Raw genomic sequence first — 17,645 nt, forward strand, 5'->3', positions numbered from 1 at the left:
ACAAAAGAAAAGAAAAAGAAAGTCAGAGAAACACTTGAGCATTTTAAGAAAACCCTAGCTCGGAAACGAAGCGGTTTTGAAAGTAATTTTTTAAAGAAAAGTTAGGGAAATCGTTTGAAAACTCAAGGAGAGCATAGATACACAACAGATCTAAGGAAATTGGAAAAAACCTCGAAGGTTTATGGTTTCAAAAGAACCCTAGAAGTGACATAGGCTTTGAAAGGTCACCGATCTGAGTCGGAGAGGTCGGAATCAGGCTCAAACCACCATGGTACGCCGGAGTAAAGCCGGAGATGGCCATAGAACTTTGAATCGGCAGAGGTCTGGGTGCAAACCTTCGAGGACAGGCCTTGAATCTTCAGAGATCAGGCGCGTGGGGGCAAAAGAAGGTGAGTATAAGACTCACATAGCCTGAGAAGCCATGGATTCCAGTGGGTTTCAAGGTGGAAGTGGTGGTAAGAGGCGGTTAGGGTTTGGGAATGTTTGAGAGAGTTTGAGAGTTCAAAGGTGGCTGGTTAGGTGAACTGATTTAGGGTTAAGGGGTGTTGGTAGATTAAAAAAGGAAAGGAGGGTTTGTGGCCGTTGATCAAAATGATCAATGGCCTGGATCAAAAGGGGAGTCGGGCGGGTTGAATTAAATGGGCCAGGGGTCGGGTAATTTAGAAATAGGGTGGGGTAATTTGAAATTGCAATTGGGTTCAATTGAGGGGTTGATTTGGGCTACAATTGAAATGAAATAGGGATAGTATTTAAATAGCCACTTTTCCCTTATTTATTTTATAAAAAATAGTAAAATAATTTCTGGAACTAAATTAAAGGTACTTAAATGATTAATAATATGTAATTATCAAACTAAAAATACTGGAGTCAATTTTATAATTATGAAAACAATTAAATCTTAAATTAGGCTAAAATTGCAATTATATGCAATTTAACTTTAAAAATACTAAAAAAATTTGTAAAAATATGCAAAATTTATTCTAGCTATATTTTAATATAAATATGAGAATCCAATAAGTGAATCACCCAAAATGATAATTTTGGGGATAATTATTGGAGGTTTCTTGATAAAATAGGGCAATAAATAGATTTAAAAATCTATAAAAATTAAGAGAAAATTAGTAAAATCTTGGGACATACTTATATATGCATATACCTGCTATTATGAAAATATTTTGCATATGAAAAATATATAGTAAAAATTGGGTATCAACAGTTGTCCCTCTTTACCCGGGAAGGATGAAAAAGTTGTCGGGTAAAGATATGATGGCCAATTTTGACCGAACGAAATGGTTTGAAAAGGTTGACCACGCCCTAGTTCCTGAGCTGCCTTCATATCCCTGGTCTTACAGGAATCATGCCATATGTAGTTCAGGATCCGTCGATGGACGTTTTCCAAGAACGGACGCAATATTTGGGTTAGGATGGATGGTTAAAGTCTAATAAGGCTGCGGGAACTAGAGCGGGATTGCTCCTGCTGAGATGGTCATTGCTCGCCGGTTTACCTGCAAATGAACCATATGTTGTGCGGAAATTTAAACATGATTCAAGTTCCCATCGGACCATGAAATGTTGTCTTTGGACGGTTAGGATGATGTCCTCAGACCATGATGTTCTGGGCCATGAAGTGTATAACAAGGATTCACAGGCCATGAAATGGTGCTCTCGGTATATGATAATGATGCCTCCGAACTATGACGCCTTTGAATAATGATATGCAAAAGATAAAAGGGGTCCTCAGGCCATAGCATGACGTTCTCGGGCTATGAAAATGGTGCCTCCGAACAATGACGCCTTCGAACGATTTGGCGATCTTTCAGCCTATGAGATGCAGTAGGTGGCAATCTTTCAGCCAATGCAAGATGTAAATAAAGTGGCGATTTTTCAGCCGATGCAAGGTATAAATGCAGTGGCGATCTTCCAGCCGATGCAAGATATAAATGATATGGTGATCTTTCAGCCGATGCAAGATGTAAATGAAGTGGCGATCTTTCAGCCGATGCAAGATGTAAATGAAGTGGCGATCTTTCAGCCATGTAAGATGGAGGTAGAGCTTAACCTTGGAAGGCAGAATAGTAGCCTTATGCAATGCAGAGAATGCAGATGGAGGTAGAGCTTAACCTCGGAAGGCAGAATGGTAGCCTTATGCAATGCAGAGAAATGTAGATAGAGGTAGAGCTTAACCTCGGAAGGCAGAATCGTAGCCTTATGCAATGTAGAGAATGCAGATAGAGACAGAGCTTAGTCTCGGAAGGCAGAATGGTAGCCTTATGCAATGCAGAGAATGCAGATAGAGGTAGCGCTTAACCTCGGAAGGGCAGAATGGTAGACTTATGCAGGAAGTAAAAATGGCAAATGGCAATAGAGTTTTCTTAGGTGATAGCGGATTGCAGTATCGTGATTGCTGGGAATATTGTTCCTGCTGGGACACTGTTGTGCGGATAGCAGTTGCGAGCAAGTGCAATGGTTAGGAGAGTTGTATTCCTGAACTTTGTGAGTGAGCGTATAGTATATTTGATGATTTTGCAACTCAAGTGCCTGTATCCAAAGAAAAATCGTGAGTTTGTAAAGGGGGAAAGGTTAGTTCGCATCCCCGCTGGCTATGCTTGACCTGCTCGGCTTTGATCCGGTTATGTCGTATATATCACTGGGGTGGCATTGCTAAACAAGGAAATTTTGGTAATAAACATGCATGATTTAGTAAAAGCATAACATAAGTACATAATTAAGAATAGTTTTCTTTAGATGAACCAACGACTGTGACATGGTTCAAGACATTGCGACTTCTCTTGCTCCGGAATTTTGAGGGTCCTCCTTAAAGTTCTGCCCAGTTTACTGGGTTGTTGCTTCTGACGAGTGTTAATGATAAATGGCTGGAATCGACTTCGGAATTTTGAGGGTCCTCCTCAAAATTCTGCCCCAGTTTCCAATAGCGGGGGAGATGGAAATTTTATTGAATTGTGACCAAACCCATAGGGCTGCCTACGTATCCCCTCTTAAACGGGAATTAGGTCAGGCGTAGTTCAAATTATATCAGATAAGGAAAGCATAAAGATTACACATAGTATCGCTTGACTGCATTTGAATTGATCAGCTTTGTCCAGACTTCTCTGTCCATTTTTGTGAGTTTGAGGGCTCCTCTTGTTAGAACCCGGTGAACTATGTACGGACCCTGCCAGTTGGGGAGAGAATTTCCCTTTGGCTTCATCTTGATGTGGAAAGATTTTCTTTAACACCAGCTTCTCCAGTGTGAACTGTCTCAGCTTGACTCTTTTGTTGAAGGCTCTGGACATCCTGTTCTGATAAAGTTGACCATGGCAAACTGCATTCATTCTCTTTCCATCTATAAGAGCTAGCTGCTAGTAACGATTCTTCACCCATTCTGCATCATCTAGCTTTGCTTCCTGTATGATTCTTAATGAGGTAATTTCTACCTTGGCGGGAATGACTGCCTCTTTACCGTAAACCAGCATATAGGGGGTTGCTCCTGTCGATGTGCGGACTGTGGTGCGGTATCCCAATAAAGCAAATGATAGCTTCTCATGCCACTGCTTATGCTTCTCTATCATTTTCCTTAGTATCTTCTTGATATTCTTGTTGGTGGCCTCTACGGCTCCGTTCATCTGAGGTTTGTAAGCTGTAGAATTCTTGTGTTTGATCTTGAAGGTTTCACACATGGATTTCATCAAATCACTATTGAGGTTGGAGCCATTATTAGTAATGATTGAATCTGCAATTCCGAACCGGCACATGATACGGTCACAGACGAAATCTGCCACGACTTTCTTGGTCACTACTTTGTAAGATGTTGCTTCAACCCATTTGGTGAAATAATCAATTGCCACTAGGATAAACCTGTGCTCGTTTGATGCGGCGGGTTCGATTGTTCCGATAACATCCATTCCCCAGGTGGATAACGGCCACGGCGAGCTTGTTGCATTAAGCTCATTTGGAGGCACCTTTATCATGTCTGCATGTATCTGGCAGTGGTGGCACTTTCAGACATACTGGATGTAGTCTGTTTCCATAGTTATCCAAAAGTAACCAGCTCGGAGTATTTTCTTTACTAAAACAAAGCCATTCATATGTGGATCGCAGGTCCCTGCATGAATTTCCTCTAATAGCCTGGATGCTTCCTTTACGTCGACACACCTTAATAATCCCAAATTAGGAGTTCTCCTACACAGGATTCCTCTTCTATGAAAGAAATTGTTGGATAACCTCCGAAGTGTGCTCTTCTGAATAGCTTTTGCGAGCTCTAGGTATTCTCATTTTGCCAAGTATTCCTTGATATCATGAAACCAAGGCTTCCGTCTGCGTTTTCGTTGACATGAGTACAGTAAGCGGGCTGATCATGGATCTTTACCAGAATGGGATCAATGAAATTCTTGTCTGGATGTTGTATCATGGATGATAGGGTAGCCAGTGCATCGGCGAATCCATTCTGGACCCTAGGAACATTCTTGAATTCTGTCTTTGTGAACCTCTTTCTCTACTCCTGCACATGATGTAGATAAGGGAGTATCTTGGAGTTTTTGGTCGCCCATTCTTCTCGGACCTGATGTATGAGCAAGTCTGAATCCCTAATTACTAGCAACTCTTGGATGTTCATGTCAATGGCCATCTTGATCCCTAAGATGCAGGCTTCGTACTTGGCCATGTTGTTGGTGCACGGGAACCTGAGCTTGGCAGATACTGGATAATGCTGACCGGTTTCTGATACTAGGACTGCTCCTATGCCAACTCCTTTGAAATTTGCTGCTCCATCGAAAAACATTCTCCAACCGTCATAGGATTCTGCAATGTCTTCTCCTATGAATGATACCTCTTCATCAGGAAAATATGTTTTTAGGGGTTTGTATTCTTCATCCACGGGATTTTCAGCAAGGTGATCTTCTAGTGCCTATCCTTTGATTGCTTTCTGTGTCACGTAGACAATGTCAAATTCACTCAACAGGATTTTCCACTTGGCCAGCTTGCCAATGGGCATGGGCTTCTGAATAAAGTATTTCATGGGATCTATTCTTGATATGAGATATGTAGTATAGGCACAAAAGTAGTGCCTCAACTTCTGAGCTACCCAAGTCAAAGCACAACATGTGTGATCTAATAGAGAATACCGAGCCTCGTACAGGGTGAACTTCTTACTGAGGTAATAGATGGCTTGCTCCTTCCTCCACGTTTCATCATGCTGCCCCAGAACACAACCGAACGCCCATCCAATACTGCGAGGTAGAGTAATAGAGGTCTACTTGGCTCGGGTGGGACCAAAACTGGTGGTGTTGACAGGTACTCCTTGATTCGGGCGAAGGCTTTTTAGCAGTCATCAGTCCATTTAATAGCGACATCCTTCTTCAACATCTTAAAGATTGGCTCACAGATAACTGTAGATTGTGCTATGAACTGGCTGATATAATTAAGTCTCCCCAAGAAACTCATTACGTCCTTTTTGTTCTTTGGCAGTGGTAGTTCTTGAATAGCTTTGACCTTTGATGGATCCAGTTCTATTCCTCGGCGACTTACAATGAACCCAAGTAGTTTTCCGGCAGGAACCCCAAATGCGCACTTCGCGGGATTTAGTTTTAGGTTGTACCTTCTCAGTCTATTGAATAACTTCCTCAAATCTTCCATGTTATCAGTGGATTTCTTGGACTTGATGATAACATCGTCTACATATGCTTAGATCTCCTTGTGTATCATATCGTGGAAAATGGTGGTCATGGCCCTCATGTAGGTGGCACCTGCATTTTTAACCCAAACGACATCATTTTGTAGCAGTACATTCCCCACGGCATAATGAAAGCCGTTTTCTCAGCATCTTCTTCATCCATCCAGATTTGATGATAACCAATGAAACAATCTACAAATGATTGCAACTCGTGCTTGGCGCAATTGTCAATCCGGATGTGTATGTTCGGCAAGGGGAAGTCGTCCTTTGGACTGGCTATCCCGGTAGTCGACACTGACTCTGACCTTCCCATCCTTCTTCGGCACCGACACAATATTGGCTAACCATGTCGGATATTCTACTACCCTGAGGACCTTAGCTTTGACCTGCTTAGTGACTTCTTCCTTGATTTTCAGACTCATGTCGAGTTTAAACTTTCGGAGCTTCTGTTTTACCGGTGGACATGTCGGATCAGTTGGCAGTTTGTGGGCCACAATAGATATGCTCAAACCAGTCATGTCATCATATGACCAGGCGAATATGTCCTCATATTCCTTCAGAAATTCTGTGTATTCTTCCTTTTCTGACGGTGACAAATGAACGTTGATCCGAGTTTCTTTGATATTTTCTACACCTCCCAGGTTAACAATCTCAGTCTCGTCCAAGTTGGACTTAGGTCTGTTCTCAAAATTTTCAACCTCTTTAACAATCTCTTCTAGTATATCATCTTCCTCTGAATTTATGTCCATTTGTTGCGTTGTCTCGTTGCATGTCACAACTATTGGTTCATAAAGATAGGTAATAGTAATGTTGTATAAGTAAAGTAATCAGAGAAAATAATAAGAGTAAGATTTGTAAGGAAACCGAAATGCTTTGATAAATTTCATAACTATTTTTGAACATTGGAAGATCTTATTGCGAAAATTCAAAAATGCGAAAGGAAAATCAACTAGTAAAAATAAAAGATGGTGCATGATGCTTTGTTCAGCATTGCTACCCCGAGGCTTTCCGAGCTCGGGTGGTTCTGATGGTCCAATTGTTGAGGCATGCTCCTCGGCTTACGGTCTGTATGTAAGGTCCTTCCTCCCCCTCCTCCTCGAAAATGACACAACAATCCATGTCATCTTCTTCTAGGAACAAATTCCTCACTGCTGCCAGTGCTTCCTCTTCTTCCGAACCATAGATAACATCGGTCGGCTGGAAAGTCTGCTCCAAATATGGTATTGGCTGCTCCAGCGGGTAGTACGGGCCACGCCATGGTGGCGACCAGTTGTTGAATTCCTCCCAAGTATACTCGTATCCTAGACCAAAAGTGGTGCCATGTTTCTTCAGTTTGATCGACTTGGCGATTCCTTGGAGGTTCTTACCAAGTCCCTTGCCAGGCTCATATCCGCTCCAGTTCAATATGCTTTCAATTTTTTTGTCCCACCATTTGTCTTTGTCAATGGCGTTGACTCACTCGATATGGTGATAGGTTTCCCTGCATATCCTTCTCCTTCCTCCAATCGCTGGGATGGTTTGGCGACTATATATGGGATTGCTACCGTCGCCGTGAATGATTACCTCTTAGTGGTTCCACTCAAATTTCACCGTCTGATGCAGTGTTGATGCTACGGCCCCAGCGGCATGAATCCACGGTCGTCCCAATAGCAAGTTGTAAGATGTCGGCATGTTTATAACTTGAAAATCAATCTCAAACCAAGTAGGCCCCATTTACAAACACAAGCTGATTTCCCCAATGGTGGATCTTTGGAACCGTCGAAAGCTTTGACGTTGATGGCCCCGTACTTGATCTCATGCAGCCCCTTTCCCAATGTTCTGAGTGTTACCAACGGACAAATATTGAGGCTAGACCCTCCATCAATCAGGAACCTAGTGATAAAATAATCTTTGCATTGCATAGTGATGTGCAACGCTTTATTGTGATTCAACCCTTCTGGTGGCAGCTCATCTTCATGAAAAGTGATCTTGTGATTTTCCAATACCTGCCCTACCATGTTTGCCATTTCTCCTCCGGCGATGTTGCTTGGTACATATGCCTCACTCAGCACTTTCAACAAGGCATTCTTATGTACGTCGAAACTTTGCAGCAAAGCTAGGATAGAAATTTGTGTCGGTGCTTTGTTCAGCTGATCAATGACTGAGTATTCCTTGGCTTGTATCTTTCTCCAGAGATCATCGTGTCCGGTTTCAGTGATGGGCGGCCAATCAGAAGCCTGCTTACTCGACTCAGCTAAATGCTCCGGAGTATAAACCCTCCTGGTTCTTGTCATACGCTGTGTTGCAACTGTTTCCCCGAATTTAGCTTTCCCTTTCCTTCTCACCTCGGCTGTGTAATCCCAAGGTATGGCATTTGTATGGAATGGTGTTATGGCCAACATTGTTACTGGGATGGGCACCTTTACTCCGAATGGAGCATATATTTTAGAGGGTAAAACCGCAACTTCAAACGGTGTGTGTACATTTGCTGGAGACCCAAACTCGACTTCAATTGGTGTTGGAGTCTTTGTAGGAGGTGGTGCTTCAAATTCAAGTGGTACAGACATGTTTACCTCGGCATCCCCAGAAGGCTGAGTCTGGACTACAATCGGATCGAGGGTGACTATCGACTTCTTTGGTTCGTCACCTTCTGTGATTAAGCCGATCGATCCTTTGGGATCCCAATCATCCTCTATTTCAATCATGTGAACACCTCCACTCTTATGGTCCGGCAGAGGGTTGTTGCGGACATTCGGAGTAGGCTCATTTGCTACAATGATCTTGTAATCAATCAGGGTCTGGATCTTATCTTTTAGAGAGCGACATTCATCAATGGTATGTCCCTTCATGCCGGAATGGTATGCACAGGATTTATTTGGATTGACCCACGGAGAAGGGTTTTCAGGGGTTATAGCATAGGGGTGACATAACCAGCAGCTTTGAGCCTTTCGTACAGCTGGTCAATCGGTTCAGCAATAGCGGTATACTGTTTGGGGGGTCTGTGGTCGAAATTTGGTCAAGGTCTAGGAAAGTTTTGACGTGTGGGAGGTAATTGATGATGGGATGGCTGAGCCTTGTAGGCTTGGTAGACATGTGCAGGATGGGAATATCTGGGTGAAGTAGGTTTATATGTAGGAGGTGGGGGTGATTGGTAAGTAGGTGATGGAGCTTGGTAAGAGTTTGAAGGTGCTTGGTAATTCTGGGTAGGCTGATAGGTGAGTGGAGGTATCAGATAGGCTTGGTATTTGATAGGGGATTTGGCTCTTTATGCAACCATTATGACAACTACGTCCCTTTTCTTGGATGTACCACCAGACTGTAAAGCTTTATTGGTAGCTTCCAAAGCTTTAAAGTTCGTAACCATACCACTTTTGATGCCTTCCTCGATCCTTTCCCCTAGCTTGATGATGTCAAAAAATTTCTGGATCTCAATCAACATCATCCTTTCATAGTACTGTGGGTCTTGAGCCCAGTCAAAAAACTTGTTCATTTGTTCTTCTTCTAAAGCATGTCTGACCTTAGCAGCTTCTGATCTCTAGCGAGTGACATACTCGCAGAATGTTTCCGTGGGCTTTTTCTTTAAGTTCTGAATGTAGAACACATCTGGTGCATTTTATGTGTTGAACCTGAACTTGTCCATAAAGTTGGACACCATACTCACCCAGTTTGACCATTTCTTCGGGTCTTGGCTAATGTACCAAGACAGACCATCTCCCTTCAGACTCCTCATGAAAAGCTTTATGCAAATCCTTTCGTCTTTCACTACTCCGACCAGCTTGTCACAATATGTTCTCAAGTGGACTCTCGGATCCCCTGTACCATCAAACATCTCGAACTTAGGAGGTTTGTACCCCTCGGGCAGTTCGACATCCGGTTGTATGCAAAGATTTTCGTACTTCAACCCTTCAATCCCCTTACTTCCTTCGGCACCATGAATTCGACTAGTCAATCTCTCGAGTTCCGCAGCCAGGTTCCTGATGAGTGAGTCTTTATCATCAGACTCGGGTGTGCTTGAGACAAGTTGGGTAGAGGGTGGCATGGTGTCCACATAGATGGGGGTGTTATGGTGGAAATGGTCATTTGTGGAATTCAGAGGTTCTGGGATGAGTAATGGAGTGTGGAAAGTATTGCAGTGGTGGTGAGGAGTGGGATGGTTTTGTGGTTTTGGGATATTTTGTGGAGGCATGGGGTTTTTAGCATTTGGAAAATTGATATCTGGAGTGGTGAGGGAAAATGAAAACTTTGCTAGATTCCGAACCTGATCAAGTTCCTCCTGAAATTTCACTAGTTTCTGCTCGAGTTGGGATGCACTTTCTTTGGAGACCTGAGCACCATGAGTGACCTCTACCTATTCAGTTGAGTTTTCCTTTCTGATGTTGTTTAAATCTTCCATCTTTCCTTTGTTCCTGCTTCTAATAGGACTAGGAGGAGGAGTGGGTGGAGGGCCCTTTGATCTTGTAGAATATGATGACGATGCCAGAGTGCACAAACTAACCTTTGGGGAGGGGAGTAAATAAACAAAAAGTAAAAACAAAAAGGTAACAAGTCAGTGAGGATTATAAGAAAGTGTTGCGATTTTTAAACACATAGTGCAAGAATGTAAATCGCGTCCTAATTTGGGAGCCTCGTTGTGCCCGAGGTAGGCCTAGCGACAAATTGATTTGGAGAACTTAGAATGCTAAATGCCTCATTTTATTGATAAAAGTAGATGAATCCCAAAACGATACTAAATAACAATGAATAAAATGTAACTAGTGGCCATTGGCCTTATTACATTTCATAAAGTAAAAGAAAACTCCTATCTATTTGGTCCCAGAAGAACCTTCCCCAGACTCGGCATCTTTGGCTCCATCGAATAGCTTCACCAGCTCGCGAAGTCCCAACAACAGGTAGGCTCTGGCCAAGTGTCCACCCTCGTTTCCTTCAGCATTCTGGCAGTCCTCGATCCTCTTGAGAAACTTCCTTTCCAGGTCTACTAAACCTCGTTCCTGGTATCCTAGTCGCTTGTTGGCACTGATAGCCATGTCTTTCCACTCTTCAATCAGTTTTTGGTGGGCTTCTTGAATCTCACGGTGCTCGCTTTCACGTTCCTGTCCCATCCGAGATCAAATACACATAAGTCAAATTTTGGTCAAATCTTTCAAATTTAAGGCTTCAAACTGAGAACTGTTCTTCCAAATTCATTCCGATTACTCTGAAAACTAAAACCAACAATTTACATAAGGCATAATGTATATGCGGGGCAAGTCATGCCCGAAGACTGGCGATCAAAGCGCAAAAGTTCAAAACGACCGGTCGGGTCGTTACACATGCCCAACATGTTTGCTCAGCCAGAAGATGCCAAGGGGTGGGTGGAGCTGTTTGAAAATCTAACTAAGGATCAAATACAATAGATGTTCGAGTGGTTCCCTACTGAAGAGTTTATCGCCCAATCTAGGGACGCACCATTTCTAATACTGATCGGTTTGAGAGGAACCTACCCTTATGTCCCTCTCCGAGTTATGAGACAGGCTGGTAGGAAGCAGGTTATACCTAGGGTCGACAAGATGAGTCACTTCCAGGCTGACTTCCAATCTGATGACAGTCCTTATAAGTGCCAAGCTCAGCATATATGGCATTGCAAGATAACCATGGGAAGAGATACTATCGAACTAGACAGATACCATGCTGGCTACACTCCATACTATTCAGGCTGGCTGGAGGATAATCACAATGTTCTGGATGATTTGGTTAGCTCCGTTAGGCGATTTGTGACTTAGGAGCGCGATCGGAATGGGTTTTGGAGTTGTAGAGAAGATTTAGGCTTGAATTGGCGAAATTGATATCTTGGCAAATTCCGGTTGATAGGCGAGATTTTGATATATGGGTCGGAATGGAATTCCGAGAGTTGCAGTAGCTTCGTTGTGTCATTTGGGATGTGTGTGCAAAATTTCAGGTCATTCGGACGAGATTTGATAGACCTTTTGATCGAAACCATAATTTAAGAGTTCTTGGGGTTCTTAGGCCTGAATCCTATGTTAAATTGGTGATTTGATGTTGTTGGAAGCATTCCGAAGTGTTGAACAAGTTTGAACAATGTCATGGGATGTGTTGATACAATTAGTTTAAAGTTTTGGAGGTCCCGGGTAGGTTCCGGGATGTTTTATGCCGAAAATCATAGTTGTAGCAGGTCCAAGAGGGTTGCAGGCCCCGGAACACACCCACGTGGTCCGCAAAAAAGCGGTTGCGGCCGCGGTGAAGAACCTTCCCGTTGTTCCAACTTCGGGCGCTAATATCTTTTGATCTACAAGGAATTTTGAGGTACTTCAGAAAGAAAAGTTGTAGTCCTTCGTGTCTAGTATCCAGAAAGGTAAATATATTGCAATTTGAATATTTGTAGAAAAGGTTATGGCCAAAACACTAAATCCTGTCACTGCAGAGGGAGGCCTGTGCGGCCGCGGTTGTTTTTCCGCGGACCGCACTGGCTTGTGTGGACCGCGGTCGATTTGGTGCGGCCCGCGGTATCTGAAATCTGAGAGGGTACCTATAAATACGAGGATTTGGGTTTTATTTAATATTTTGACCTAGAGAGCTCATATTTTGGCGATTTTTCGAAGGTTTTTCAATAAATTCATTGGGGCAAGTGATTTTAACTCAGATTTGGCTAGAATACATGAATCTATCACTGAATTCATCATTTAATTCGTGATTTGGGATGGAATTTGGAAAGAAAATTGTGAAACCTTTCAAAAATGTAAATGATGATTTGAAGGACCAAATGGTATCGGAATTGGATAATTTTGGTATGGTTAGACTCGTAAGGGTATGAGGATTCTGAAAATGTAAATTTTACCTGATTTCGAGACGTGGTCCCGGGGCTCGAGTTTCGCTAATCTCGGGATTTTTGATATTTTTCGAATGTTTTCGCTTGGGATATGTTCCCTTAGCATATTGTGACCTATTCGTTCTGATTTTGGATAGATTCAACGCGCGTGGAGGCCAATTTAAGAGGCAAGGGCATAGCGAGCTAGAGTTTTGGCCAGTTTGAGGTAAGTAATGGTTTTAAATGATGTCCTGAGGGTTTGAAACCACGGATTTGCTCAACGTAGTGCTATACTAAGTTGAGATACACACTGTGTGACGAGCGTGGGGTTCAATTCTATGGGGATTGTGACTTGGTCCATCCCGAATGATATTTTACTACATTTTTTATTGAGACATATACTTTATTATTGTGAATTGGGCTTGTTTCCATGCTTGGGGCCTTGTCGACCTGTAGAACCCTTAGGGGATTTTTGACTGGTTTTCCTTACTTATTTTGTTAAAGAATTTATATCCTCAGTCATGTTTCCAATTGTTTAAGAATGATATGAACCAGATTTTTTAAATGTTAATCATAAATAGGAAGAGATATGAGGGCTGAGATCCCGACCATACATTATGCCCAAGCGACTGTGATTTTTAAATGACTAAGAGGGGTCGAGGACCCAATAGTGAGGATATTTTATATGATATGGATCGGGCTGCGCGTCGTAGAAGATATATTATACATATTATGGATCGGGCTGCACGCCGTAGCAATTATAAAGTGCTTGGGCTGAAGGAGCCCCTCCGGAGTCTGCACACCCCCAGTGAGCGCAGTCGACTATTATTATTATGGATCGGGTTGTACACCACAGCGATATACGGATCGGGCTGCACGCTGCAGCGGTATATATATATATATATATATATATATATATATATATATATATTGATTCAGTTATCGTGAGAAGTATATGAGTTGAGAACTGAGGATAAGAACGAATAAATGAACTGAAATGCTTGAGGAGCTAATTTATACTGATTATATTTGTTTTACCCGGTTTAAAGAATTTCGCATGATTTCCTCATTCACTGCTGCTTAAATGATTTTACTGTTTTGATATAGAACTGCTTAGTGCCTTTACGTGATTTCATACTGTCAGCCATTATTTATTGTTATTACTCACTAGGTCGGAGTACTCACATTACTCCCTGCACCATGTGTGCTGGTACAGGTATTCCTCAGGCATAGAGCGAGCTTTCCTGCCGTTCTGTTTTCATCAGAGTTATCGAGGTAGCTACATGGCGTTCGCAGACCCGATTTCTCCTTTTATCTCCACTTATTATTCCGCATTTTAGACATTTTTCTGTATTAGATTGTTGAAACCTTGTATTAGAGGCTCAGACTTGTGACACCAGATCAGTGGACTATTTTACAGAGATTTTTTCATGATTATGGTTTCCGCACATTTCATCTGTTAAAATTCATACTTCTATTTATATTAAATTGGTATTAAATCCCAAAAATTTGTGTTGAATTATAAAGAAAGAGATTGTGAGATGTTAATTGGTCGGGCTTTCCTAGCATTGTGTTGGGTGCCATCATGGCCGGGGTTGGGGTCGTGACAAGTTGGTATCAGATCCTAGGTTACTTGGTCTCGTGAGTCATGAGCCAATTTAGTAGAGTCTCGCGGATCGGTACGGAGACGTCTGTATTTATCCTCGAGAGGCTGCAGAACCTTTAGGAAAACTTCATTCTTGAATTCTTATCGTGCATCCTTGATTCAGCTTGAAAAATAACTCTTGAAATTCCTTCCACGCGTTCGTATGTGCGCATGTACGCTCAGTATCAGATATGCCTTGATGGCTTGTGATTCCCTGATCGAGGGGCGAGATATGATCTCCGTGAGTTTGATGTTGGGCCAGTCTAGAGGACTTGAGGCCGGACCTTTGCCTATGGCTTGAGCACCGAGGTGCTGATTATGTGAACAAGTATTTTGAACTTATATGTGCGGTATTGTCCCTATTAGTAGAAGTGACGGCTGACAACTATGTGATAAGTATGTTGGTACTGCGAGAGGTATTTATATGACTTAAAAGTGACGAGGAAGGTCTGATGGATGATAGATGAACTATTAAGTGTTTGATTTCCATTGTGGTTGGATGTGTAGCCCCGAGTTATGGGCGCGTGAAGAATCCTTTCATGTCTCCTAGTAAGTGAAGTAAATTTCCTGTTGTGGTATGAGTTCAGACTCAGGAAGATTAAGTGACTGTGTAATGTGTATGATGGTGGAAGGTATACAAAAATGTTATATTGAAGCGAAGCAGGCGGGTTGTCTCCTGCGGTGTTCTAAGATTGTGTGATCCTTATGCTACCTGTTAGAAGATCTCATTCACAAGTGAAACATATGTGTTGAAATTTAAATTTGGATCACTTAATAGAGTGGCTTAACTGTTACGAGAGTGAATGCGAGATTTGTATAGAGTTAAAGTACTCAATGGTTGGTATTTCAAGAGCTTATGAAGGACTGAGTCTAATCTCACTATGATATTATGGAAACAATAAAGTATACGCGTTATAAGTTATGGTGCATGTTTTGATCTATGACTTTGAGCCAAGTAGGGGAGTCCGCTATTGAATAGTTGATTACACGGTTATGTGCTCTAATGGTTCCAGTTTGAGGCGTATTTGTGAATCAGTTATGGCTCGAGTAAAGGAAATTTCAATAAATGTTATGTTATGCCTTATGGTGTATGAGAATCGGGGAAAGACTTGAGTTGTGGCTGGTGAGGAATGCTCGGTGCATAGGGCAGGAAGTTGCTTGGTTATATCGAAATAAGGTCACATTCTGCAGTGTCGGAGCGCAAATAAAGCACAGGTTGTTCGGTTCGCTTAATCAATCTAACTACGGTTTAAGTAGAGTGGATACCTCTAGAGAATGGTCCTATTGTGTTCAAAATTTTGCATGTAACAATTGGATTTTTTTTCAAGTTGTATGTGTGGTTAGGAACTGAGTTTTCCTTGGAAGACATCAAGACTTGTGGTGTTTTCTATATTAATTGTGGGATTCTATGTATTAATATTAGGAGGTAAAGGATTTAGATCTGTAGGAAGTTCTTTAAAGCGAAGTATTTCGAATGTAATGCTTTTTGGAATATTTGAGAGAGTAGTCAGCGACTTATGGTTCTTAGACAGTGTAGTTTTATGCTTGGATCTTGTATGGTAAGCCTGGGTTGAAGAATTATGGTGTTATAGCAAGAGGAAATTGTAAGTTGAAGATGAATCAAAAGGAAGTTTAGATAGATGGAGCAGCTTGATAGTAGACCGGATCAGTATGGTAAGGATATGATTAACTCCTTGTATGTGTTCGAGGTAATGAGTTCTTACATGTATTTTGCAGCATTGCTCTTGGGTTTTGATGGCTTTCTTAGCTTGGTCTAGTAGAAGGATCAATTGAATTTGTGCAAATGGAATTCGGAGAGTCCTTAAGGATTTCTACTGCGGTTTTGAGATGCATATTTTCTATAGGCATGCGGAGCATGTGATGTATAGTGATTTTTCTTCGTGATGGGATCAATGGAAAGTTCTTGACTAGTTGAGTACGTAGATGTCTGTGGCTCGGTAGGGAGATGAAGTTCTCATGTTATACTAGGATGGTATGGTATGTGCGATATGTAGTGGAGGATCGAGATTAGTATGTGTAAGGTTCAGTTCAGTTCTGGAAGGGAGTTCATAAAACTCTTAAGTAACGGGTAGTTTCAGATACTTAGAGATATGAACGTCAGATGGTTTGAGAAGGAATCTTCAAATGATTAAGGAAATGATTTGACGAGATTATATGTTTCAGAAAAATAAAAGCAACGTGATTAAGTTGGTGATACTTTGGTAGTATTGCAACATTTTCTGGTTAGAACGACTGCTGATACTCGTGTTTGCTTGGTGGCACAGAAGAATTCTAGATTATCTCTCGTGGAATGATAGAGTATTCGAGGTATAGTATGCATTCCGATGGCAGAATTGGAACCAGATATGTGGATTCATGGGCCATATGGAGTTGGAGATGGGAAGTTCTCATATTCAGGCTATGTGGAGGTTGTGAGTCATGTGTATCGGCACTGTTTAGTGACTATCGAGGTTTGGAGACCGGAACAGATCTTTTGGTACTTGGTAGATTAGATCTTAGATGTGATATGAGGTTCAGACTGGTTGTCTCCGTGTTGTGTTATGCCGAAAAATACCACGAATTGAGTGGCGATGTTCGATGGATCATGTCCTATTAGAGAGATTTTTACATTTCGAAGGCCCAGCGGACGACTGGGAAGGATTTGCCTTTCTTAATTGGGCTCTTGTAATGGGAACCAGTGCTGAGGCTCCTCAAATTGATTCAGTTCCGATGGTGAGGGACATTTCGGATGTGTTTCTTGTGGCCGGGCATATCGCCAGGAAAGGTTGTTGATTTTGGTATTGATTCGATGCCGAGTATCGTATCGTATGGCACCGACAGAGTTAAGGGAGTTGTAGAGCAGCTCCAGGATTTTCGTGATAAGGAGTTCGTTGGCAGGCCAACACAGATGCGTGTTCTAATTTGAGTCATCGTGGTTGGCTCCGAATTGTATTGCTGAGGGATGTGTTGATTCGATTGTTATTGAGCTTATTAGTAATCTGGGGAGATCAATGAGTTACCTTTCTGTGTTGCGAGGTGTTGTGATTCGTTGACTATAGGCACTTATGGTACGGTTCGATTGGGATTTCATAGTGGAAGTCGAGCGGGAAGAGAAATTTGGTGTTGCTCGGTGAATGGTGTATTGGTTATGTCCTGTCGGGTTTGTGTGATGTAAGTTATTTGCTATACCGTGGGTATGATGATTTTCTTTGGTTCTAGACATCAAATTGTACGTGGTTATCGATTTCGAGCATAGTGACTTAAGGTGGTCCATATAGAGCAGTGTTGGATAGGATCGCACATCGCAGAGAAGTTATGTAGAGGTATGACCTTGCGGGTTAGACTCGTGTGTTTTGTTCCTATGATGTGAGACAGGTTCTCAGCCTTGTGTTGTGGTGGTATCGGTGATCTTGAGGTACAGCTCTTTCATTTGAGTCATTTTCATGATTTGAGTATGTTCGGACTGTTACGTATTGATGTGTGTATTATGCAAGTTGTGGCTTAGGCCTATATTAAGGTGCCATGTCACCAGAGTGGTGTGTTGGATTAGA

General features: G+C 42.1%; 1 protein-coding gene across 1 annotated transcript; it reads right to left on the bottom strand.

Moving 5' to 3' along the window:
- Nucleotides 1-8,912: 8,912 nt before the first annotated feature.
- On the bottom strand, nucleotides 8,913-9,686 carry LOC138874439 (uncharacterized). Its single transcript, XM_070152863.1, has 2 exons — nucleotides 9,309-9,686; nucleotides 8,913-9,182 (listed from the first exon to the last, which is right to left on the bottom strand). Exons 1-2 carry the CDS (start codon nucleotides 9,684-9,686, stop codon nucleotides 8,913-8,915), a joined length of 648 nt encoding a protein of 215 aa, XP_070008964.1.
- Between the last annotated feature and the right edge of the window lie 7,959 nt (nucleotides 9,687-17,645).

The sequence above is a fragment of the Nicotiana sylvestris genome, chromosome 1 (assembly GCF_000393655.2).
Source record: "Nicotiana sylvestris chromosome 1, ASM39365v2, whole genome shotgun sequence".
Classification (NCBI taxonomy): domain Eukaryota; kingdom Viridiplantae; phylum Streptophyta; class Magnoliopsida; order Solanales; family Solanaceae; genus Nicotiana; species Nicotiana sylvestris.